General features: G+C 42.5%; 2 protein-coding genes across 6 annotated transcripts in view; one reads left to right on the top strand and one right to left on the bottom strand.

The window, feature by feature from the left end:
• Positions 1–339, top strand: part of ppfia2 (PTPRF interacting protein alpha 2) — a 187,343-nt gene extending 187,004 nt beyond the window's left edge. For all 5 annotated transcript variants that reach the window (XM_085386151.1, XM_085386155.1, XM_085386154.1 and 2 more), the window contains one exon: positions 7–339. Coding sequence is in view for 2 of the 5 variants with exons in the window: in XM_085386155.1 (XP_085242281.1) it covers positions 7–18 (12 nt within the window). In the remaining 3 variants the exon portion in view is untranslated. The remainder of the gene's footprint in view (positions 1–6) is intronic.
• Positions 340–481: 142 nt separating this feature from the next.
• acss3 (acyl-CoA synthetase short chain family member 3) overlaps positions 482–25,090 on the bottom strand; it is a 68,302-nt gene continuing 43,693 nt past the window's right edge. Inside the window, exons 10-16 of the mRNA XM_085386156.1 lie at positions 17,634–17,729; positions 17,382–17,445; positions 15,931–16,012; positions 15,248–15,370; positions 15,068–15,167; positions 14,788–14,963; positions 482–2,774 (exon numbers count right to left, since the gene is read on the bottom strand). Coding sequence (XP_085242282.1) covers positions 2,691–2,774; positions 14,788–14,963; positions 15,068–15,167; positions 15,248–15,370; positions 15,931–16,012; positions 17,382–17,445; positions 17,634–17,729 — 725 coding nt within the window. The 3' untranslated portion in view covers positions 482–2,690. The remainder of the gene's footprint in view (positions 2,775–14,787; positions 14,964–15,067; positions 15,168–15,247; positions 15,371–15,930; positions 16,013–17,381; positions 17,446–17,633; positions 17,730–25,090) is intronic.

Below are 25,090 nucleotides of genomic sequence, written 5' to 3'. Positions count from 1 at the left end.
CTTAAGGTGCAGTTCTGAAAGGAGACTAATTAGTGGAGCTGCTGGATGGGTGAAACCTGCTGAGGAGTGAACCATTCTGACACGCACTGCCAAGAAGCCCTGCTCTCCTCTCTAACACCACCCCCACATCCACAACCCCTTTTCGTCCCCTATAATGTGGGCACCAGACGCCGGTGCTAAACTGTCCTGCAGGCTGTCCCATTTCTACCTTTTACATGTACAGTTACTTGTCAAAGCATAATGTACTGTGTATTTCTTCTACAGGAGATGTGTAGGTTATCTGTAAATTAATATAAATATGCCATTTTTAATATATACATATATATATATATATGCACACACATAAATATATATATATATATATGCACACACACAAACACATGTATAAAAAGATATTCAGTTTGTGCAAAAAAAACAAACAAAAAAACCCCATCTCTGCCACCTCATTTAGTGGACCATAGATTACTATATGCTGCTCTTAACATATTACCCCATCCCTCTAGATCATTTTGTACATATGGTTTTATTTTTTCATTGTGCTGCTGCTGATGATGATAATGATAATTATGACGATGATGATCCTGTGCTGCACCATAAAGTGAGAGGAAGAGACTGGATGTTGTGGCAAAACACACCCTCTAGTGGTGGGGGAAAAAACAACTTCTAGTCCCCATTCTAGCAACTACGTGATCCTTTCTTATGGACTCATTTTTAAAAAAAGCATTTTGAGGGGATGTGTCGACACGCAGGAAAAACATGACAAGCACTTTCTTTAAAAAAAACAAAAAACAAATAAAAAACAAAAACGCATCAACTCAACGGACTATTTAGTAGCCAAGGACAAAATAAAAGAGACGCCGATGCTCTCTGAAGTCGCACAAAACTTCCTCTCAGAGATCAAAGGGGGGAAAAAAGAAGAGGCAGTGCGTCATACATAGAACATGTCACTTGTTGTACTGTATGTTTCGTCAGGCGATGCATTTACACAAAAAGGACAACTACACTTTTAGCCGAGCTGGCCTTCTCCCCCCCTCCTCCCTCCTTTCAGACAAACAGATGAAATAACTGAAAGACAGACTGCTTTAGCTCATAGTGTGTGTAGAGTGTATATGACCATGTTGAAGTGAGGTGACTTAATGATAAAACAAACAAACAAAAAAAAAACCCTGTTGCTTGCTGTGACTTACATTTGGTGTAATCGTTAACGCTTTTTCTGTCAGTTTTCACAGGGTGACCTGCCGTGCTGCCCTGTTATCTGTCTTTTAGTTATTTCCGACGGACGACTCAAAATCAAGTCTTAAAAGCTTTTAATTTTTCATTTTAATTTCTTCGATTTGCACGAACAACAAATCGCTTTATTTTGTGTCCTGTCCCCCCCCCCCCCCCTTTTTTTTTTTATTTTTATTTTTATTTTTTTTACTACTTCTTGTACTTTGGTCGAAACAGTGGTGAGCAAACAAATTTTCATTGTCAATAAAACAAAAAAAAAAAAAAGAAAGATACTGTCAATGAGTCTTCATTATTTTTCATGAATAACAAAGCCATACTTTGCATTCACATTATTATGTTGTTTTCAATACATATACAAAGGGCAGAACAATTTTATGTTATAATGAATATGGCACCTGTATTCTGTAATGTAACCCTGTTTTGCATGAATTGTTTTTGATTTCCAGTTAGTTTGGGTTTTCTCATTTAATTTGTATTGTTTGAAAATGTTTAGTTTTAGGTTAGTTTCTATTAGTTTCAGTGTTAAATTTGTATGGAGGGCATATCCTCGGGGCAAGATTTAGGAAAATTTGTATGTTTTTGTTCACAATCATTTCAGCTTTTATTTTTTCAAAAGTCTAGCTTTGAATTTCAGTCAACTTTTTCACCTCTAGTTGTAGTTTTAACTATAATAACATTCATCAAAATGTTAATAATTTGATTCTGATAACACAGGGTTAGTCATTCAGTTCGATCTCACAGCCTGAAAGTGCGTTAATTGGACGGACTTTTAAAAAAAATTATACACACACATATAGTAGCAGTATAGGGGGCTTGTTTACAAGCTGTTGTTTTTTGTGTGTGTGTCATTTACTTTTTGTTCTGTAGTAAAAAATATTTCCCCCTTTTATGGTATTGCTCCCCTTTTTGTCATGCCTTTGTGAGAAAAAGCACCACAAAATGCCAACTCGGCAGCCAAAATGTATCCAAAAATCAAAACAAGAACAAACAACACGCCGTTCCAGCTAAAGCTGTTCATTCATTTGGATTTAGCCTTTGTTAGTAACATAAAGTGACTACATTAACAAATGCTAAATGCTTCATATGACGTTTTTGTTCACTCCCTTGCATTAAACACACAGGTCTGCACTTTAGTTGCATTACTTTTGTTTCATGACTGATAGCCAGAATCATAAAAATGATTATTCAGTTATTTCTAGATCTAACTGTATGATCCATTCAAAATAGAAATATGAATCCACTTGTGTGGATCTGGACTGGTTTCCAAAGGCTAGACATCAATGTCTACCTTTTCTTAATTTAGAAAACAAGAAAAGTTTCTTATTTCACTGAGAAATTGTGCTCACATTTGCAGCACTTTGTGCGTAGCATGAGCATTTTTGCACACTTATTATTAATGGAGTGACTTTTGTGTTGCCAGAAACTGCTTAGACTGTCCTGTTGGCATCCCACTGATGAACTCAGGCTGCACCGTGTCTGGACGCTCTCTCTATTTGCTTCTCGATGTCTTTAAACACCTCCGGGTCCTCAATAGTTGGAGAGATCTGTGGAAAAAAAAAAAAAATCTTAACATGTGTAAAATAAGGAGGGGATGTTTTTCTCATTTTCATTCATTATTTTAATATGGCATTATTAGTTCATTAGAAGTATATAACCAGCTTTGCATTAAATATAAATTGAAGTTTTTGACCTTACATTATATTTTGCATTTACAGTGATGGCTATAATTTCAGTTTGATCTTTTTCCTTGCAGGTACCAGAATAATAACATGATTTTCCATTGCAGATGTAACCATGATCATTCCATACACATTGCAGTTTGTCGCTTATTCTAGAGTTGTGCTCAAGGTAATTAAAGGTTAAAAGCTACAGCCAGCGCGAGTCTGGCTGATCTATGGAGGGCAAAGGCGTTGAGCTTGGAAGGCCGCACGCGCTTACACGGCACTTATAAGATGTTATTCTTGGTGATTTTGTGCTTAGTCATGTTTTAATATGTTTTAAGTAGAAGTAGCTGATCCAGCAATATTCATTTAATATTATATACTTGATTTAGAGCAATACACACTGATGGTCTGAGTAAATGAAAGAGTCCTTGTAGCTGCCATGTTGTGTCTTAGCAGGGTACAGACGGTTCCAGGAGACGGGGGCAGTCAGCGTCTGCCCTCGGGAAGGAGACAATGTTATTCTTTGTGTTAAATAAAATTGTCAACATTGATTGTATTGCACCTGTCACTACGCATGAAGGGGCGTTCTAATACCCTGATTTCATAAAACTATGGTGATGTGTTTTTTGAGACGAGATCTGAGACCGTCTGCATACAGTGTCCATCTCCCACGTGTGTGATCATTAAATCATCGTTTGACTCAACCCGACCGGACCAGTGTTGTTATTATGGGTTTTTTCCTCTGGTGTCCATCCCCAATATTTTGAACCTTAACATTTTGGGGGCTCGTCCTGTGATATTGGGGTGGATGTGCGAGGTGTGGACAGTCTGAGGTGGTCGAGCGGACAGGCACGGACCAGGGATCTGATGTGAGTGAGTGAGCTTCCCGGGTGCATCTAAAAGGTAAGGCACTGCCTGTTGAGTTGATTCCCAAATTGTGCCAAATTGGGCTGCATTAAATTAAAAGTCTACTCACTGACGTTGCTGGTGGGTGTCTGTTTTGATTTTGATGAGAATCACCGTGTGTTATGCAGTTAAAGTTGCTTAAGAGTATTTAATGAAGTTGAAGAAATATGAACGTAATAATGTTGGGTTTGAGTCCCTGGATATTGAGTTAAAGGCTCAGGTAGTTTGGTAGGGAATTGGTCATGTTGTTGGTTAAAGTCCAAATTGGTTATAAGTGTGGTCCTGTGTGATTATAAGTGAGGGTTGGCTCCATTGACCTCTAGGTGGCACTTGCCTTAGTCAGACTCTTGTTTTAGGGTGTTGACTGTTGTTTCAAATTGTTACAAATTATTATAGGACGGCACCAGAAGTTGCTAAGAAGCGCATAGCCCGGAGGTTACGCTCCCTCCTGACCGTGGACGCGCGGTCTTGACCTGTCGGCGAACAGGGTTAGTTCAGTTTGGCTTAACTGTGGGGTACAGGGCATCCCGGAATCAAGCTAGGAGTTAGTCTCCTCACCGTTTTAAACGGTGTCATGTGCTTTTTTGGATACTGTTAAATTGAGTTAGGGATTTTAGAAATTAGGTCAGAAACTGTTCCAGAAGTAACAGATACTGTTTAATTGATTACAAAAAAGTTACCTTTCTTCGGTTGGACCCGTTATGGTTAAATTTGTCGAAATTGTGTAGGTGCTCTTTAGAAATTAGGTCAGAAACTGTTCCAGAAGTAACAGATACTGTTCAATTGGTCGTAAAAAAGTTATCTTTCTTCGGTGAGACCCGTTATATTAAATTTGTCGAAATTTGTTAGGTGCTGAATCTGTCAGGCCTGTCAGTGATTGTAAATATAAGACGTCTTTTGTAATATAAAATAATAGAATTTTGTCTGAGCTTTGTGTGACCCTGTGTGTGACGAGAGCGCACTGCAGCGCTGCGAGCTATTTTTAGACGGTGTGTGAACATGCAAATGAGCTGGTGGCAGGAAGGAGAACGGAGCTTCTTCACTTCCTGCCCAGAGTGTGTGAGCCTTATAAGCAGAAGGCTTTTTATTGCTGAAAGCTTGTAAATAAGCTGCTGGCTTTGATGTTATAACAATGTAAATAGTTTTTGATTTAAAAAGAGTGGTTTAAATAATTTTCAGACACACCTTGCAAATGTGCTTATAATGAGTTGGCACTCGGCCTTTTGAAGGTCAGAAGCTTCGTTCGGCGTGACTGTCCGGACTGATAAAGTGTAGTAAATGCCTTGAGTGCAGAGGGCTAAATGCAAACAAGCTTACACACACATAGGTTATGATTAGAATAGGTCCCTAGAAGGCTTTTGAATGTTTTAAACCAAGTCTGAATCACTAGAAGGTTATTAGTTAATTACAGTTGATTTATGTAATATAAAAAGCATTTAAGACTGAGTAACTTCAGTTTTTGAGGAGGATAAGAGAGTGTTCCTAGATCAGAGTAAGTTGCTGTAAGTCAGTTGAAAATAATTTAATTAAATCCTAAACATTTTATACTGATAGCATAACTGATTTTAAGCTATATTTTGAGCAAGTAGCAAGCATGACAAAACAAATTTCCCACGTGTGGGACTAATAAAGGTTATCTTATCTTATCTTAAGTAAAGTTCATGAAGTTTTCTGAGCTGCCATGACACAGAGAAAGTGGAGTGTTTCACCCTGAAAGGATGAAATGATGCTCTGCCTTTGTAGTCAAGTTCAAACATAGGCCGTAAATAAATATGAGCCACTAATAAGCGTGACATAATTAATAACTTCAAACAATAAAGCATATTGAGTGAGTGACCCAGATAACAAAATTTATGAGCACGCAATAAAGTGGACCTGTTAGAACCCCTTTGACATTTGTCCCTTCAACAATAAATGATTATATTGTGTCCCATGCATTAAACAGTCCCATTTAACACAGATAATTTGCTATTTATATAAAATATAAGCAAACATGGCAGCGCTGCATTCTGTCACTTGTTGTATAAAAATTACTGAAATGGAGGGTTTGCTGGGGGTCAGCTGTGAGTGTCACGTTGTCGCACATGAAGGTGATGCACCTTATGAGATGACAGTGTGGTCTGAGATTGAGGTGCATGAATTAAATACCTATGTGCAACGTTGTCTTCTCCTATTTCGAGGCTTAAAGGAGATAACTGAGAATGAAAATGATCCAAATTGGGTGCCTACAGACGCGGCTCATTTTGCCTATGCTACGATAGAACACGGTGAATTTGTCACTTTGTGAGCAAACATGATATTGCTTTGGGGCAATTTTCTGAGAAAAATTTAAGGCTGTGTGAATGAATTCGAGCTGTGTTATTGTTTTGTGCCCCGAGGTCAATATGTAGTGTGTATGATATTATAACATTTATATTACAGAGTGAAAAGTGGTCATTATAAGTGAATATTGAAAGAGGCTTGGTTAAGTCTTGACACACTGCGTTGGCTGTGTGTCTTACCAAGCAGATCACAAGGAGACAGTGACCCTTGGAGGAGTGAAAGTAATTGTGAAACTTAACAGGCAGACGCTGCGGGCTGACCCAAAGGGAGGAGCCGTATAACGTCACAAAAAGGGAGGTAAGCCTGTGTTCTAGGATAATGGCTGACGGCCCGAGCATGACACCTACTGGGCACAGAGGCTATAAGCCTCTGAAGGAGCAGCAGGAACAGTTAAAAAGAGCCATTCGTTTAGCTTCTCCTGGATCATCAAAATTAGCTGAGAAGGAATGCAAAGCAATGGAAGCTGAGCTAAGCAAGCTTATTGCTTCCCAACAGAGAGGGCTGGATGACAAAATAGCCCTAAGTCTTGTGCTCAAAATAGAAAGAGAGAGATGTGAGCAGCAACTGGAACAACTGCAAACCGAGGCAGAGAAACGTTCAATTAACTGGAGAATTAACCAACAAATCAAGAAACTACAGCAAACACATGCAAAGTGTTGCAAGTGGATGTTCTTGTGGAACGGAGCATCTTCCTGGATGGAGGAGGATGACACAGCTGAAACAGAAGATATGGAAAGCATAGTGGAGGCTTTGAAACAACTGAAAAAGCAAAATAAGAAGCTGGAAGACCAAATGAAGAACTGGATTCCAAAACCAGGAGATGCTAACAAGTATCACACAGCAGAGATTCTTCCTTGGGCCACATTAACATCTAATGCTGTAGGACGACAACATGTCATGCCTGTAATGACCCTAAGGGGAGGACAAGTTCAGGGCCCAGATGGACAGACGGCAGCGGTTGTAGGAGGAGTAGCTGATGTTGAATACACCAGGGCACCACTGGTGTTTCATAACGAAGGGCCTATGACAGTTAAATGTCAGTCCCTGAGTGGGGGAGGGAAAGTGATAACATTAGCCGCAGATGAAGGCTTGACTTCGCCTTCCTGTTCACATGAGAGAGGAGACAGGCCAGAAGCCGAAGCATCAAGAGAGAGCCTGCCAGACCATACTGGAGAAGCGGATCGGACCCCAACAAACGAGGAAATGATTTCACCGGTGGAAAGGATAGCACAACCGGCTTTCATCGAGCTTCCAACACCAGCAAGAGAAGAGCAGGCCCATACCAGCAGGTCAAAACACTCCAAAGCAATGGCCAAGTCAGACACATGGGCAGGAGAAGTATTCGGACGAATGCTTGAAGACCCGCAAGGGCTATTGGAAGTATTAAATACGCTGAAGACCGTAAAGGACAAAATGACCAAAAGCATGGCAGAAGAGGAGAGCGACAATGATTCATCTACCTCAGAGGAGGAAGATAACGACAGAGGAGGAGTCGCGTCAGAACCAAGTATAGCCAGGAATCTTAGGTCGAGACAGGTGAAAAAAGAGCAGGGACAGAGGAGGCCTATTTTTAAGAGTTTAAAAGGCAAGGGAAAATTGGGACAGTGTAAAACTGTGACCAAAGCAGAAAAAGCTGCGGGCACTCATTATAATTTGCCTTTAGTGGCTGGTGCAAAAAATGAACCAGTGTACCGCGCATACAAAGTAAGAGATTTGGAGGCATTGGTTAAACAGCTTCCACCTATAACTGGAGGAGGAGCAAGGTGGTTGCGTGAATTAGGCAGGCTAACAGAAGGAGAAGAGCTTGCGATTGGTGATTTTCGCGCCATTTCTGCGCGGTGTATGCTCGGTGGTGGGCTAGCAGATGTAGAGGCCATAGCTCGCACAACTCGCTATGCAAATGATTTGCCTTATCATGAAGTGCAATGTGCTTTGTCTGACGCAGTCCGTGAAAAGTACCCAACCCCTAACACAGGAGCCATACCTAAAATAACTTGGGACCCCCAAAACACACCTAGAGAGTTTTTAGAAAAAGCCAGAGATCAGTGGTTGTTAGAAACAGGTACCCATCCGGGTAGGGAAGGTGAGCATCGGGCGTGGTTTCGCTCAGCGGTGCTGGCAGGGCTGCCAAATCAGGTCATAGAAGATCTACAGAAAAACCCAGATTTTGCCGTAGCAGATTCGGTGCAGTGGGAAAGACACGTCTCACATCGTTTACAGCTGGAGCAGGACAGGGCGAACAAGCAGAAAAAAGAGTTGGAGGAGGCACAAGCGTCTCTACTCAAACTACAGTTGGCGGAGGCCAGAAACAAAGCCTGCGAAAAGAAAAAAGAGGAAAAAGAAAAAACAGAAAAAATGATGATAGTTGCGACCCAGCCTGGTCCTGGGCCTGAATGGCCAGATAGTGGCCCGGGTCCCTGCACTAATGACGGATGGCCCGCCAATGCACCAAGGCAGAACCAACCCACAGGGAATTGGGGAACCGGTGGATCGTACAGAGGGCGTGGTGGCTCAGCGGAGGGAGTACTAAGAGCTCGTGACACGGGGAATCTCAGCAGTGTGCCTTGGAATGTCTGTTGGAATTGTGGAGCAGAGGGTCATTGGAGCAAATATTGCCCAGAACGTCGTCAGAACAATCAAAGAAGAGGCTACCAATCCCAGGCACGTGGAGCTCCGAGAGCAAGAGATGGCTATAGGGGAGCATATCAGGCCCCAAACCCGAGTGCAGCACCAGCCGCGCAGTATCCGGTGGCTGACTGGAGGGAGGACCAGTACTGAAGGGACCCGGAGGGACAAAACAGCATGGAAATGGCAGATCCCATGCTGTTAATGACTGTGGAAGGGACAGAATTACCCTTCTTAGCGGACACTGGCGCAACCTATTCAACCTTGAGAGCAGCACCAGACAGTGCAAAGTTGTCCTGCCACACAGCGAACGTGGTGTGTATTTCCGGGATCCCAACAACTCTGCCAGTGACTGACCCAGCTTTGACAAAGCTGGGCAAGCAGACTTTGAAACACAACTATGTGGTGTCATCGCAAGCGCCAGTAAATCTCATGGGCAGGGACCTGCTCGTGAAGTTGGGCGCCACAATCACATGTTCAGCAGATGGATTATCTGTGACTGTGCCAGGGGGCCAGCATTTTCCGTGCCTGGGAACAAATTCAAAGACTCAATATCTGCTTCAAGACTGTGAAAGAGCAAAAGCCGACATCTACTGGGGGAGACTAGTGAAAGAGGATGTTCTGAGGCAATTTCAGCTGTGGAGACCCTGGATAATGAGCTTGGCAGTTTACCTCCCTCCGCGCGAACCTTACCACGTGTCTTTGTTTTATGATAAAGATAGTGACGACACCTATCGTGAATTATTTCAGTCTGATCTTGAGGATCAGACGTGGAATGTGCAAACACATGACATCTACATCGGACCAGAAGGTGTAGCCGCGGCTGTGAAATTAACTGATGAACAACTGCCTTGGTACAATGTGGAAGAAAATTCAACCCCTCACATTACATTGGCGGTCCACCAAGGTCATGGTGCAGGTGATCTGGGTCCAATGGTCAGGCGAGCACTGGACGACACAGGGTGGCAAAGAACCCAAATTCCTAACTTATCTTATGCTCCAAATTGTAAAACCTATCGCATAACTTGTGCCTGTGATGACACAGTGATCTTGGAACATAAAGAAATTTCAAAAACACATGGTGAGGAGAGAGTAGATCATTCTGATGCAGTTGCTAGATTGTCGAATCTGCCTGACAGTCTATGGTCAAAAGGGCCCACGGATGTTGGCCTAGCTAAGTGTCCTCCTGTCTTGTTCCAGCTGAAATCAAACACACCAATCAATAGACCACAGTATAAACACAAACCTGAAGCAGAGGAAGGAATTACAGAAACAATAGAAGGCCTGTTAAGGGCCGGGGTGTTAGAGCCCTCTCACTCACTGTGGAACACACCAATTCTACCAGTGGAGAAACATGGAACAGGAAAATACCGCATGACACATGATTTGAGAGCCATTAATGAAATATTACTCTCTACCACTGCACCAGTACCAAATCCGTACACAGCTTTATCAGCTATCACATGTGGCCAAAAGTGGTTCACGTGCATTGACCTGGCAAATGCATTCTTTTGTCTTCCTCTGCATGAGTCATTCAGAGACATTTTTTCATTCACATACAGAGGCCAACAACTCGGAGACACACGGTTGCCACAAGGCTTTGCACTTTCTCCAGGCATTTTCATTAAGGTGCTTAAAGAAGCCCTGTCGTCATGTCATTTGCCTGATGATTGTACATTAATACAATATGTTGATGATCTTCTCATTGCAGCCCCGTCAGCAGCGGATTGTACAGCGGCGTCGTTCGTTGTGTTGAATAGGTTGGCGGAATGCGGCTTTGAAGTAAGTAAAGACAAGCTGCAGTTAGTTCGCCCTGAAGTGACCTTTTTGGGCCGGGTAATCGCACACAAATCAGTGGGTTTGATGAACACACACAGAGACCAAATTCTGACACACCCAAAACCGCGAACTGTGAGAGAAATGCTTTCTTTTCTTGGTTTAACAGGCTACAGCAGGCAGTTCATTCTGGATTATGCAGGTAAAACTGCCCCTTTAAGGGGCCTAATGAAGCAAGTTGGCGTTCGACACCTTAAGGCTGAGCTGCCTTGGACGCCTGAAGCTGAAGTCGCATTTATTAGGGTAAAACAGGATTTATAAAGGGCCTAAGATTTAGTCACACCCAACTATGATGAGCCATTCTAATTGGATGTTTCTGAAACAAACTCAATTGTGAATGGAGTGTTGTTTCAGAAAAAAGGGGGGGGGGGGGGGGTAGAGATGTGCTCATGTATGTAAGTGTAAAACTACATCCAACAGAAGCAAAGCATCCTACATGCACACAACATGCAGCAGGGGTCGCTAGAATTATCCAAAAAAACAGCACATGTAGTGAGAGAACACCCACTAAAAATACTTACTACACATAGCATAGTGGCATACGTGAATTCACAAGCATTTTGTATGTCACCACGGGCACAACAGAGACTGAGCAAAGTCTTAGAGGCCCCAAATTTGATGACTGCGCCAAAAGAGCACAGATTGAGGAAAAGATTAGAGAGGACCTGAAGGCCGAACCCATACCGGGAGCTGAGGACTGGTTCACCGATGGATGTTGCCACCGAGACGAAGGAGGACTGAAAGCAGGGTGTGCGGTGGTTTGCAGAGTAGAAGGAGATTATCAGGTCAGAGAGTCAGGAAGGATTGAGGGAAAGCAGTCGGCCCAGAGAGCTGAAGTGATAGCCCTAGCTCGAGCTTTGAGACTAGCCAAGAACAGGAGAGTGAACATCTACACCGATTCGGCATATGCGTTTGGAGCAGCGCAAGTGGAGCTGCCTCAGTGGAAAAGAGCAGGATTCAGAACAGAAACCAATGCACCTATTTCCCACAAACATGAAATGGAGGAACTGGAAAAAGCCTTGGCTGACCCAGAGGAGGTGAGTATTATAAAATGCAAAGCTCACTCCCAAGGAACCAGCATGGTGGAAAAAGGAAACCAGAGAGCAGACGAAGCCGCGAAGGAGGCCGCAGGCTACAAAGGACGGAGACAAATGATACAGGTAACTCCAGAAGAGGAGATATCTGTTGACCTGATTGAGGAAGTCAAACAGGCCCAGGAGGAGGCATCCCCAGAGGAAAAGGGGGTGTGGAAAAACAAAGGAGCCTGGCAGGATGGAAATTTGTGGAGGGGGCCAGACGGGCGCCCCGTGCTGACAGCCAAAATGGCAGAACAGAAGGTGGATGAAGCCCACGGACTCGCCCACGTGGGGATAGCCCAGATGGAGAGAAACTTGTGTCATTGGTGGCATCCTGAGCTGCAAACAGGGAGACAGTTTCCGGCACCTTGGACGGTGGGCTCGGTTGAACGGGACAAAAAGGGGAACCGGTCCCACGCAGACTACTGGAACGAGTTAAAGGCGCTTGTGTCCAGTTTCACAAAACAGGCGGCTGGTGAAGGGCCCACAGGAGAAGGAGAGGTCCCGGACGCGAAAACAGTGTGGCTGAGAGTCATCAAACGCAAGTGGAAGGAACCCCGCTGGATTGGTCCATACGAGGTATCGGCTCGGACGGCGACAGCAGTCCAACTGAAGGGGAAAGGCGACACCTGGTATCACTGGACGCAGTGGGCTTGGTGGGGAAGGATCAATCTCCACCCAACACAGGTGAAATTGAGAGGCAGAATAAACCCTCACACCTGTGCAACGGGCCGACCGGTGGTCTACCCGGAAGGTCGAAGAAAGAAGAGCAGCCTAGGAGGAGATCGCCGCGCCAACGAAAAGGAGCGGTACCACACTGAACACCTAGAACAAGAGAGAGGCTCTGATAAAGGGCTTTGAACTTTTTACTACACCATAACATTCACATACCACCATGCCATCACAACAATTAGACACTGGTGATGAAAGAAGAGTTTCAAAAGCCATCACAATGTTAAAAATTATTATGAGTTTGATGTCAATTATGTTGCTAATCATGGCTATTTGTTTTTTGATTTGTTTGTTGCAGACCGACCCGGGAAACCAGTCTGAGCACGGAGGCCATGCCAGTCCGGCGTTGTTTGATACACCAATTACATCACGCGTGATCTATAGTGATTTAAAGCTGCGGGCAAGAGTGAAGCGCGAGGTCTCTGGTAAAAAGGATGAGTGTCTCAGCACATATGGTGGTTTAGAATTAGATTATGTTATTGGCCCCACAATTTCTTTTATGTTTGATCTGTGTGATGTTGTTAATTGTAGGGACGTCGGCAGTGCCTGGAGGGGATATAATGTGTGGCTCTGTTGGGATTATTCAGTGAGTACGCACTGCGAGAGGGGAAATCGTCCATATGACAGCTGGTGCCGTAATTGGGACCAGGTAAGGGGTTACACTGGGCAAAATTGGGAACCGTTAGAACTAGGATCAGAAAACGAGCTTAAACTACAGAGGGATTTTAGCCCCTCTGGAAACGCGTTAACCTTATCATTGGGGAATTGGCATCGCAAACAATCTATGTATTTGGTTCTGGGGGTGGAAATAGCGGGGGTTGATCCAAAAGGGTTAAGAACGCAAGAACGTAGATAGGATCAATTATGTTCACTATAATGTACTGAGGCTCTCTAACCTCACCAGAGACGGCATGGAGGGGTTGGCGGAGCAGGTGGGTCCGACCTCGTTAATGGGAGTGCAGAATAGAATGGCCCTTGATGTTGTTAGCGGAAAAAAGGGGGCGTTTGTTCTATATTGGCCGATCAGTGTTGTAATTTTATTCCAAACAAGACTGCTCCAAATGTGTCGGTAACCAAGGCTCTGGAGGGCCTAAAGAGCCTTTCTGAAACTATGCATGATCACTCCGGTGTTGATAGTCCGTTGGAAGGCTGGCTGACCTCAGTGTTCGGACGGTGGAAGGGGGTTATCGCTTCGGTCATGTTTTCTTTGTCTGTTGTGGTGGGTATTATGGTTATTTGTTGTTGTTGTCTCATCCCTTGTGCCAGAAGAATGTTTAAAAGGTATGTCTGTGAGGGCAGTGGACCCTGGAGTCCTTACTCCAATGTCCATGATGCCAATGATGCATGTAGAACTGAATGTGTAGGCCAAGGGGGGAAACAACTGACCTCTGGATTCTCCAGAGGTCAACAGAGGGAATTGTAAAATAAGGAGGGGATGTTTTTCTCATTTTCATTCATTATTTTAATATGGCATTATTAGTTCATTAGAAGTATATAACCAGCTTTGCATTAAATATAAATTGAAGTTTTTGACCTTACATTGTATTTTGAACCTTAACACATGGAAAAAAAAACGTATAAGAATTTTGAAACTACCTTTTAAGTGGTTCATTTATTCTTTTTTCTTTTAATATATTTATTTTTGGAGTTTTTGCTTTTATTTTGATAAGTCAGTAGACATTTCCTTATGATGGGCACATTAATGAGTATTTTTAGCAAGTTAAAGATTCCTGCGGGTCTTTTGCTGTTACCCTTGTGTTCTTTTTTCTACCTTTTTCAGATGCACGCTCTCTTCTTGGTCTGATCTTTGCAATACACCCACTTAGTCCCCAGTTTTTTCCCCCCTTTGAAGACATTTTTGATATTATTATTTTGATATTAATGGTCTTGAAGCTGCCAGGTTTCTAGTCCAAAGCACAACTTTGATGGTGATAAATAGCACAAGTAATAGTCCAGAAATTTCACAGCGAGAGAGTGGGCGCTGTGTGTTCTTCCTCCTGCACAGTGAAGGCACAATGCATGAAAACAACAACAAACAGAATGTTTTCTGAGGAATCAATGCAGGAATCCTTGTCACACTGAAACGTTTTGTGCAGCTGAAAATTTTGTTGACAAATCCACCATATGAGGAGATATTCTCAAGTTATTCTCTCCTGGAGACTACTGAGACTGAAAACTCAAAAGAGCCACAATTTTGTTTTGAGTGAGTGTGTGGTTTACTAATGCACCATCGTCGCTCAAATTCTAAGTAGCAAAATTAGCATTACCATCTCCAGAGTTGCTGTAAAGCCTTTGCAAAAGCAAAAAAAAATTTCATTCAGAGATTTTATCTTCAGCATCTACTTGTGTTTGATGATAATAATGCACTACATGTGTCCTTAACAGCTGAGTCTTACCTTGTAGGGCTTGCCATTGACCAGATTGGATAAAGAGGAGCGAGGAATCTTTCCAGAACGTGTCTTTGGCAACCCGCGGACAAAGAGCACTTTCTTAAAGGCAGCCACTGGACCGACGGTGTCTCTCACAAGTTTCACAATCTCATTCACGATCTCCTCTTCCGTTTTCTGCACACCTGAGACGTGTAGCGCAAAGCATAAAACGTTAATACCGCCAGGTAGTTTTATTTTATGCCCTAAATTCCTTGCAAAATTATGACACCCAGTGAGTATTCCTCACCATTCTTGAGCACACACAGAGCCAAAGGAACATGACCCTTCAGAGAGTCTTCTTGCCCTACCACAGCACAGTCTCCAACTGCAGCGTGCTGCAGCACTGACTGTTAAAAAAAAACACAAATTATAACCCTCAGAGAAACATTCGCATCCTCTTCATCAACACCTGTAACTGCTCTGATACCTCCTCCAGTGCTCCAGCAGAGAGCCTGTGGCCTGCCACGTTGATGACATCATCAGACCGGGACATGACGTAAAGGAAGCCCTCCTCATCCATAAAACCAGCATCCATGGTGTCGTAGAATCCCTTAAGTCACATTTGGATCAGATTAAAAGAGCAGCTTAAAGTCAATTCATCCAGACAGTTTAAACATCACTCATGTTTAAGGGCTACAAATACCTAAAGTTGATCTGCAATGCAACATGTCTAACACTAGAGGGACACCTCTTCCTATATTATTTCGGCTTGTCAAACTGTGGTCCACAAAGCCTCTGCAGCTGGGGTGTGGATAATACAGGAACAATTGTTTTGTTTTAATAAACAAACAACTGACTTTTTTGTTTTACTAAAATTCACTGTGGAGTTTGGGTGGGTGTTTTGCTTAAACTGTTCAAATAAATACAGGTTTTAAATCTTTTTAAGCTTTTTAAATGATTAATCCTGGAAAAGGTTCAAGAATCACTGAATTAGTCAGGGGTGCTGAAGGAGAATTCTTTATTGTCTTTATTATTCTGCTCTTTTGTGACTAATTTGACTATTTAAAAAAGGGAAATAGTCTTTTGCACTATACCGACAGTCACATATAAATTAATCCCAATGACTCGATGACCAGCGAGAATTTCTAAAGTAATTATGAAACAGCTTACTGGAAACTTTGTGAAGTAGAGTTTCTTGAACAGATCTTGATTCTGCCATAAAAACAATGCTGCCCCAGGTGGTAAAGGCAATCTTAAAGAAGAAGTACAAAATTAATTCAGATAATTGTATGAAAAAGTCCGATTCATGAAAGCTTCTATATAGCAACACAGATAAATGACCTAGATAAATTAATGATTTATTGTTTAAACTCAGAGAGTCAGTGTATCCAACGTTAAAGGGCAGTAAAGGGCTCGTCCTACAATAAAACTCAGCGTTTGTTTAAAAGTAATGATTTATTGTTTAAACTCAGAGAGTCAGTGTATCCAACGTTAAAGGGCAGTAAAGGGCTCGTCCTACAATAAAACTCAGCGTTTGTTTAAAAGGAGACAGGAAAGACCCAGTTCTTGAGCAAATGGCCCAATTTCCCAGGTTTTAAACTAAACAACCCTCTGCATGGGTTTATTCACTACAAGCAGAACATTTAAATTTATGCAACAATCCTGTAACAAACAAATTCCATTATGGTGTCTAAAGAATTTACATTTTACAGATTTTTAATAACATTTTAAACAACAGTAAGTCAGCCAATCACATAGTAGAAACTCAGAGGATTTAGGCATGCAGACATGGTCAGCACAATCTGCCGAAATTCAAAGAGAGTCTTAAAATAGTGAAGAAAAGTGGCTTTGAATGTGGCATGGTTGTTGCTGCCAACATGGCTCTGCTGCAACATTTGGATGGATGGGTGGAAATTTAGTTTAAACAACAAGCACAAAAGCGTGGATCCATCCTGTTGTGTATCAATGATTCAGGTCGACGCTGATGGTGTAATGATGTTAGGGATCTTTTCTTGGCACACTTTGAACCCTTTAGTACCATTTGAGCATTATTTAAATGTCACAGCCTACCTGAGTACTTATGCTGACTGTGTCCGTCCCATTATCGCCACAGTCTAACCATTTTCTGATGGCTGATGCAGGATAACGTGCTGCATCACAAAGCTTAAATTATCTCAAACTGATTTTGTATGCATGACAATAAGTTCAATGTACTCAAATGGCCTCCACAGTCACCAGATCTCAGTACGATAGAGCACTTTTAGTATTTGTTGGAATGGGATATATGGATGTGCAGCCAACAAATCAGCAGCAACTGTGAGATGCTATCGTACCAATATGGACTAAAATCTCTGAGGAATGTTTCCAGGACATTACTGAATCGATGCCATGAAGAATGAAGAGTTAAGGCAGTTTTTAATGCAGACGGGGGGGGGGGGGGGGGGGGGGGGGGGTGAATAATTACCCTTAATGACTAAAAGATTCAAAGTCCACATTTCACTTGTGTACAAAGAGCAAATATATAATATCTTTAATGTCCGTGTCCAAGAGGCCCAGAAGAAAGAAAGATGAAGCGATAACTAAGCCACTCACGTTGCTGTGAACATATGCACCTGGCTTACCTCACCACAATATTTCCCAGGCTTCTTGGCTTCACCTCCTGCATGTTATCATCGATCACTGTGACTAGAGGAAAGGGAAAAGAGTGCATTTCAAATTCAGAGGTGGTTCTATCCCCCCGCTGGCAAACTGGAAGCGCAAAAAGCTTAAACGTAAGACAGGGAATTACAATCAGAAGACACACTTTTGCCCTGATATCCCTCACGCTGTAATCGTGGGGGTAACACACTGAATACAAAGAGGTCATTTCTTACCATTGTAACCTGGAACCGGTTTGCCAGCTTGGCCTGCAGGTGGCGTGAGTGAGTTTCCCAGACCGATACAACTGGAAGTAATAGCTGAGCCAGTTTCTAACAGGATACAAAGAAACACAAGGATTCATGAAAAATTCATGAGTGAGGCACAAAGTTTTAGCCAAACCACAAGAGTTCTGGATATGTGGTGTAATGTAACTGTTTTACTGTCCTATATGAAAACCCTTTCATGGGGCACTGATCAAAAGAATCCGTGTGGCGTTGTGTTGCCTCTGTGAGCAGCGTTAACCTACATTGAACTAAAGTATGACAGCTCCTATGGGCTCTCCCCGACTCCACCACACAACTATGCTCCATTAACGGCAAAGACTTGCCTGGCAGGCCTGTTAGCCCACCCACCGAAGGAATAACAGAATCAATCCAGCTCAGTGGGGAAGATTACATCAGAAATCACACAGCAGCAGGCAAGCCCAGCATCTGTGCAGAAACAGTCCTCCCTTTTAAGTTGGTGGTTGAACATCAGTCTCCCGGCATAAATACGAGAACAAAGTCCGCCTTCGTGTCTTCATTCTCACTGGCAGAGAATTTGCTTAAGTTCAGCTCGTGTTTCAGTAAAAATGCACACAACAGGTAACAGACAACACAGTTATTTCTATCATTTTCATCCGTCCATGTAAATGTTTTTTATTTTTATTTTATCTCTTTATACATGCTGTTTGCACAAAGGGCAAGAATAATCTTACAGAAGTTTAAGGAACTTATTATATTTTCTCTTTTTCCCCCCGGTCATACAGGCAGACACACACACTTAGAGTTTTGGAAAATGTTCTACATAGTTTTTTCATACACTTCCAACTGCAAATCTGTTTGTGAGGGGCAGCCAATCAGAACAAAGTTTGCTAGTGCTATAGTCACACAAGGGAATATAGTGGCTGGAGACTGCAGCGTGACCATTTGCGATCAGGACAGTAATTTAACGACAAAATTACATTAGCACTCGGAAATCTTGCACAATACTTCCATTTGAGTCAAGTCCAATTTTTCCATGAAGCAGACTGCAGATGAGTTGCACTCATCAGTACCGACTGCACAGACTGATTGTAATGTGTTGGGAATCTGCCAGCATTTATAAATAAGATGGAGATTATTTGCAAACCCTCCCTAATCTCGAACCGCAACCTGTGCAGTCACCACGCTATTGAAAGTGATTGCCCAGGAGCTTTTGGGTGCTGCATGCTCAACATCTTGGTGACCAATCACCAGCCAACCAACAATTTTGCCTAGCCACAAGGAGGTTGGCTTTCTACATCGATTGAGCAGCTAAAAGGAAAGGACCTCAAACCGCTTCGTCTGACAGTGGATGGAGCTGCGGACAGTACCAAAGCCCAGTATTATTTAAACAGTTAATCAAGCAAAGCTACTCTAGTAGAGTCCAAGAATATATTAGGTCCCATTTAAATTTGGCATTTTAGTGCCAACCAGAGCCTGGGCTTATTGGACCACTTTACAAATAAGGGGTTGCTAAGATGCCTCATATTTCCCATGACGAATATGTAAATGGATGCACAAGCTGCTTCACAAGGTAATGAGCCTACTCTATAGGAAGTGCACGTGGTATAAATATGACGCTTGTATCATACATATTTGATGGTCGTTAACATGCAAATGAATGCAGACAGGTACTCTAAAACCAAATCGGATCATGTCTTGAGCGGGGGAGGAGGGTAGAGCTGGTGGCAGAAATGTCTCGTCTTCTGAGGGAGCAAAAGGAAAATGGCAAAATATTCAAATCTGCAGGCCCGCTATGCAAATGACAAAATCAGACACACCCCCTCATTAAAGCCAGAGGGAAAACTACATTAACAGAGGACTTCGCATGGGTTACACATAGGGCTGCTCGATTATGGCAAAAATGATAATCACGATTATTTTCACTGAAATTGAGATCTCGATTATTTGACGATATTTATTTAACCCTTTAAGACCTACTATAGAACCAAGTCCACCAGAGCTTATATTATTTTTTTACATGTTGTAGTGCCATTTGTGGGAGTATTTCAAGTTGCTAAATAACTGTTATAGCCCATATTTTAATAATATGTATGCATTAAGTCCATAGTAACTACATTAATTGCAAAAAAGTGCAATAAACTACAAAAAAATTGAAAATCGTTTTTGTTTTGTTTACATATATTTCTACTTGGAGAAATTTAAGAGGTTTATCCCTCAAAACTTTAAATACAAAAAAGTTGCAAAAAATAGTTTACAACAACAGGAAATTTATTTTGAGTGTCTTCATAGTTTTATTTTGGAGATACAGCAATTTTTATATACTGCAGGAAAAACGAAAAAACAATCCTATGATGCAAATTTGCAAAGAAAACAGCAGGTGCATCAAAATAAACTATTTCCAGCAGTGCAATTCGAGTTCTAAGCATCCCAGAAACTATTCAGAAAAGTCAAATATGACCAGTATAGGCTTTTAAGGCCTACAAGTAAAAAACTACATTTCCGCGAAAATGACGTCACTTCCGGTTTCGGCCAGGAAATGGCGGACATGCGACAGTTCGCGCTGACGTCTGTTTCACTGTGGGAAGTGTTACGAACAGCTGATGGATCGGCAAAGCGTGTTTCTGGAATATTATGTTTTTGTTCCTGCAAGTGCTTTTTATGCAATTTTTGCAAAGCTTTATGTGGAAGGAAACCGTGGCCGAGGACAAGCTGATGGCATAAGATGTAAGTACAACTCCTCCGGTTTCATATGCAAAACAAATTATTGCGCTAGCTTACACGGTTCAGGTTCTACAGGGATTTAAAAATAGTTACACAAAACGGAGCGTGCTGCTCTGACCGGCTTTAAAGGGTTAACAATGACTTTAAAAAATAATATAAAATAGTGTGCAACACCACTGAAGTTTTTTTTACCTCTTTTCAACCAGCGGCAGTCACTCTCCTCTCCAAATAACTTCTGCTTAGCTTTCCGAGCTTCCCTCGGGTCCTCTTAATCAGCGGTCTCCAACCTTTTTTGCGCCACGGATGGTTTATGCCCGACAATATTTGGACCGGCCTTTAAGGTGTCGCGGATAAATGAGGGAGTGGCTAATAATCGGCTCAGTCATTTTTAATGATCGTTGAAAGCCCAGATCGTAATCGTGATTAAAATTAGATTAATTGAGCAGCCCTAGTTACACACCTGTGTGAATGAACATGAAAGACTGGGCGGGAGCGGGAACCTCTTCGCCAAAATGACTTTACATCCAGAGGTAATGGTGCCCCGTGGTGTTTTCTTGTAAACAAGCAAAATTCTGTTTACATTCAGCACATCTCATCAAAATGCACCGTGTGACTCTATGACATGTGAACAACAAGACTGAGCATGCAAAAGCTGCATTCATGTTCATGTTTACATGACACCAGTCACATAACCTTGGCTAGGGTCCTGCAGCAAGTCTTACATTACAGTCAGCTGTTCATCGTTGGAATAATGTGAATCATCTCACAAGACGTTCAGAGAGATAGAAGTAAATATGTTGGCATGCACATCCCCAAAGATCTCAATTGGTCTGCCATCACCAGCTCCCCCCTAAAGACAATACAATGCCTGCATTTCCTACGGAGACTGAGAGCCACCAATCCTTACCACTGCAGCTTTACCAGATCACTGCAAGGTCTGGGTTCGCAAGGTCAGCAGAAAAGAAAACCTTACATGTGGTTTTACAAGTGTCCACAAACCCCATCAACTCCAAACACAGGCTGTTGACCCTAATTGCTTCAGATGGAAGCTTCTGCAGCTCATCTGAATCCCTGAACCCGTTTTTTCACATCACAACGTAGCTCTAGAAGATCTTGGGGGAATGTTGAAACATGACACACTGGCATGGATCAGGACAAAAGTAGCTCTGTATCTTTCTGAGATGTGAATTTGATCTAGTATATAATAAAGTTCCCTCTGCTACTAATCGAAACAGGTGCAGGCAGACAGAGCCGCTTCCAACATCCAGCACAGCAGGTTTCAAAGGGAGGAGGCTGCAGTTGGTTGAGAGGGGGGGGATTAAGTTAGCAAATTATGATGGAGCAAAGGAGGGGGAGGGTGTCGGGGGATCTTTGGCGGAACACATAACACAACCCCTGTGGCCTCTGAACTGGCAACCTCGCTCATCAGTGACAAGTTAGCCACTCTCTGCAGGGTTCAAAACCCATCACTGACAGCGGGTAACAGCACTCACTGCCAATGATTTATTTTTTTTAAGTATTACACCTTACAGGGGGGGATTCAGGTTGACCCACCTGGTAACTGATTTTAACGTGTTAGCATTTATAAATCAGATGGCAGTTATTTAAACACCTTTCCCAACATGTCTGAGAGTGACTGCTGTCATTGTTTGGAGACAACGACGGCACAATAGAGAACAGCTACAATAGTGTGATGTTTTATGTCATTTAGTATGTTGTGAAAAACAGAAGTTAACTTTTCTGTGCAAAATAAATAAATAATTGAACAGAAACGCAGAATTATTACAAAGTTAGATGATAAAAAACAGCTGATCGCATGTAATCATAATAGATTCCAATAATATTCTTCTTTTCGCTTTGAATATTAAACCAATACCGACAATCAGCCAATATCAGAATTTCAGTCTGAACCAGGAGGATGCAGTAAGGGTCGTTTACAAGCTCTACTGGATTGCACGTCGATTAGGGCTCGACACAGCTACTGAACCATGTCAGCTTGAGTGGAGTGTTTAAACCTGGCTGTTTACAGCAGGAGCCAGAGCTCGCTGGCGGCGATCCAGGCACAGCCAGTAAATTCAACACTCAAATGAAAAGAGACATTATAATTGGACCTCAGCATTAAACAAGCCATACAGGAAATCAGAAGTGGCTGTGCCGCTTTCAGCCGTGAAATCAAAGATTTATAAAGCAAAGATTTCTCAATAATTGCTTCCATCACTAAAACACGGGTGCTTGTATTTCCACGTGAGGCAAGATGAGAAATTTTCCAACAGCTGATTCAGAGCTTTACTAAAATCTCCAAGGTTTTCTTCATCCTTCAGATCTCAGTGGTCTGCTATATGTGAAAAAACCCTTCTGAAACCTTGACCGGAGCACTTTGACTTACAAAAGCTGGATATATTTTGAGGATACTGCATGCTACTCCAGACGCTAAACTGTTTCACCTAACATTACTCACACTCATTTTTCAACCCATTAATATCTGATGCAATAGGAAAGAAAGATATACTTCCTTTCAAAGTACAAAAGCTGCAATCAAGTAAGTGTTGTGGATGTACTTACAATGTATTTTTTATGACTACCCTGATAAAATCATCTAGGTCGAATTGCTAGAGCACCAACTTCTTCACACTTTGTGCTCCTCTCTGAAGCTGGGAAGGAGGATGTGTACTCACTATTGTGAATGAAGTTGGGCCGATAGTATCTTTGCTTTGCAGTAGACACTGTATGTAATTAAAACTTTGCTTTGGTCTGCAGACAACATAAGACAAAGGTTTTAATTCCATGCTTTATCATCTATTTGACTCCAAATACACCATGATGTACAAAACGAACACCGTGTTTTATTTAATGGCTGAAACTAGCAACTGAAACTGTAAAACTCATTTCAAATGTGTTTACTGAGGTGTTACATGAGCCTTAGTGTGCCTGCACTAATATCCAGTTATGTTTTTTCTTTTTTTTCCTGTCATCCTTATTAACCTGCTCCCTGCATGCGTATAAACCCAGAGAAACATGGAGGCTCTCTCTTAAGTTTCCAAGCACGTCCACATTAGTTTCACTTTTCAGAAACAGAAGTTGCGTCTACTGTTACAGTATGTACAGTCTGCAGGGTTAAAAGCACAGGCAGATGTGTCTGTGTGACGGCAACAAGTGAAATTATAAATGTTCAAATTATAAATGTTCAAATAACCCACCACCAGTGCAAAAGGACAACTCTCTTCCTCCACCAGTGAGGAAGAGAGTGCAGACAGGGTGGAGACAAGTGTCAAGGGGGGATTTGTGACGGTGGGTGTGGAAGGATAGTAGAGAGACCTGCGACGTACAGCTTGAGACAGTGGCACTGACAGAAAGACAGGAGGTGGAGCTGAAGATGTTCAAGCTTTCATTGAGAGTTAACAGACGGGACAAGATTTGAAATGAGTATATCAGCGGGACGGCTCAGGGTGAGCGGTCCGGAGACACAGTTAGAGGAGAGGCAGGGCTGAGGTGCTTTGGACTTGTGCAGAGAAAGGATGCTGAAGATGGAGCTGCCAGGCAGGATGGTAAGTGGAATGGTTCTTATATCGTGCTTTTCTACTCTAACTCAGCACTCAAAGCATGTTGAGCACATTTTCTTAACTACAAGGTTAATTCAGCCAATCACACACATTCTATACCTAAACACTTTGTTTAACATTCACACTTCAATGGATGCATCAGGGGAAACTCTGGGTATTATGTATGGGTAGTGTGTTGTCCAGGGATAATTCGGCATGCAGACTAGCGGTGCTGGGAAGTGAACCACCAACCTTCCTACTTCCCGAGTACCAAGAAAAGAGGAAGTTCATGGATGCAGTTAAGGACTGCATTCAGAGGGCTAGTGTGACAGAAGAGGATGCTAAGTATAGGGCAAGATGGAGGCAGATGATCTGCTATGGCGACCCCTAAAAGGAAACACACGAACAGAGACGAAGAGCAACACAGCACCAGTAGGTTTCTGTAAGTTTTGGGAGCTAAAATACTTTCCTGAGAACTTTTTTTGTGGAGAAACACAGAGTTCTTTCAAAGGTTTTCAGTCCCCAGGGAAAGTTCCTGAGGTGTGGAAACACAACACAGCAAAAGATATCCACTTACACCTCTATACCCTGTGGCTCACCCAAACAAAAATGATTAAAACATCTATCCTGCTTACCTAAAAAAATATTTTTGACAGCCTGACATTTTCACAGCATGCATCACATTCGAGGCGTTTTATTGAATACTTCAGGAGACAGCCATTACCCCAAAAACTTGACTGCACGCACGCACGCACGCACCTTCAAAAGGGTCACCATTTCATCCCGTAAGGTAACATGTCCAAAATGTTCGGCTCAAGACATCTTTATTGAGCTCAAACTGACAAAATACTGGCACTGCTATTATTCTAGTCACATTGTGCGGGGGAGTTTAAATATGCTGCATTCGAAAGGTAGACAGCATGGGCTGAGGCTGAGTAAATGCTAGAAGAAGTTAAAACATCTGGGGGCTGGAGCTGAGCACACGCACACATACACATACATACTGATACTGCTGGGCTGTCTATGTGCTTGTCTGACACAGCTTGGCATCAGTCTATCTCAGCTCCCACCTCAGTCTTTTCCTTTTCACTATCCCTCTGTACACAAACAAATCAATCTTCTTTCGACCTGTTGGAGATGAGCTCCGCCAGTGAGAGAGCCATTTTCAGTGTGATGAATGGGCTG

Source organism: Rhamphochromis longiceps, linkage group LG17 (assembly GCF_057381845.1).
Source record: "Rhamphochromis longiceps isolate RC_006_pf linkage group LG17, R_longiceps_female_GT1.1, whole genome shotgun sequence".
NCBI lineage: Eukaryota > Metazoa > Chordata > Actinopteri > Cichliformes > Cichlidae > Rhamphochromis > Rhamphochromis longiceps.
This window is presented reverse-complemented; position numbering and strand designations above follow the sequence as displayed.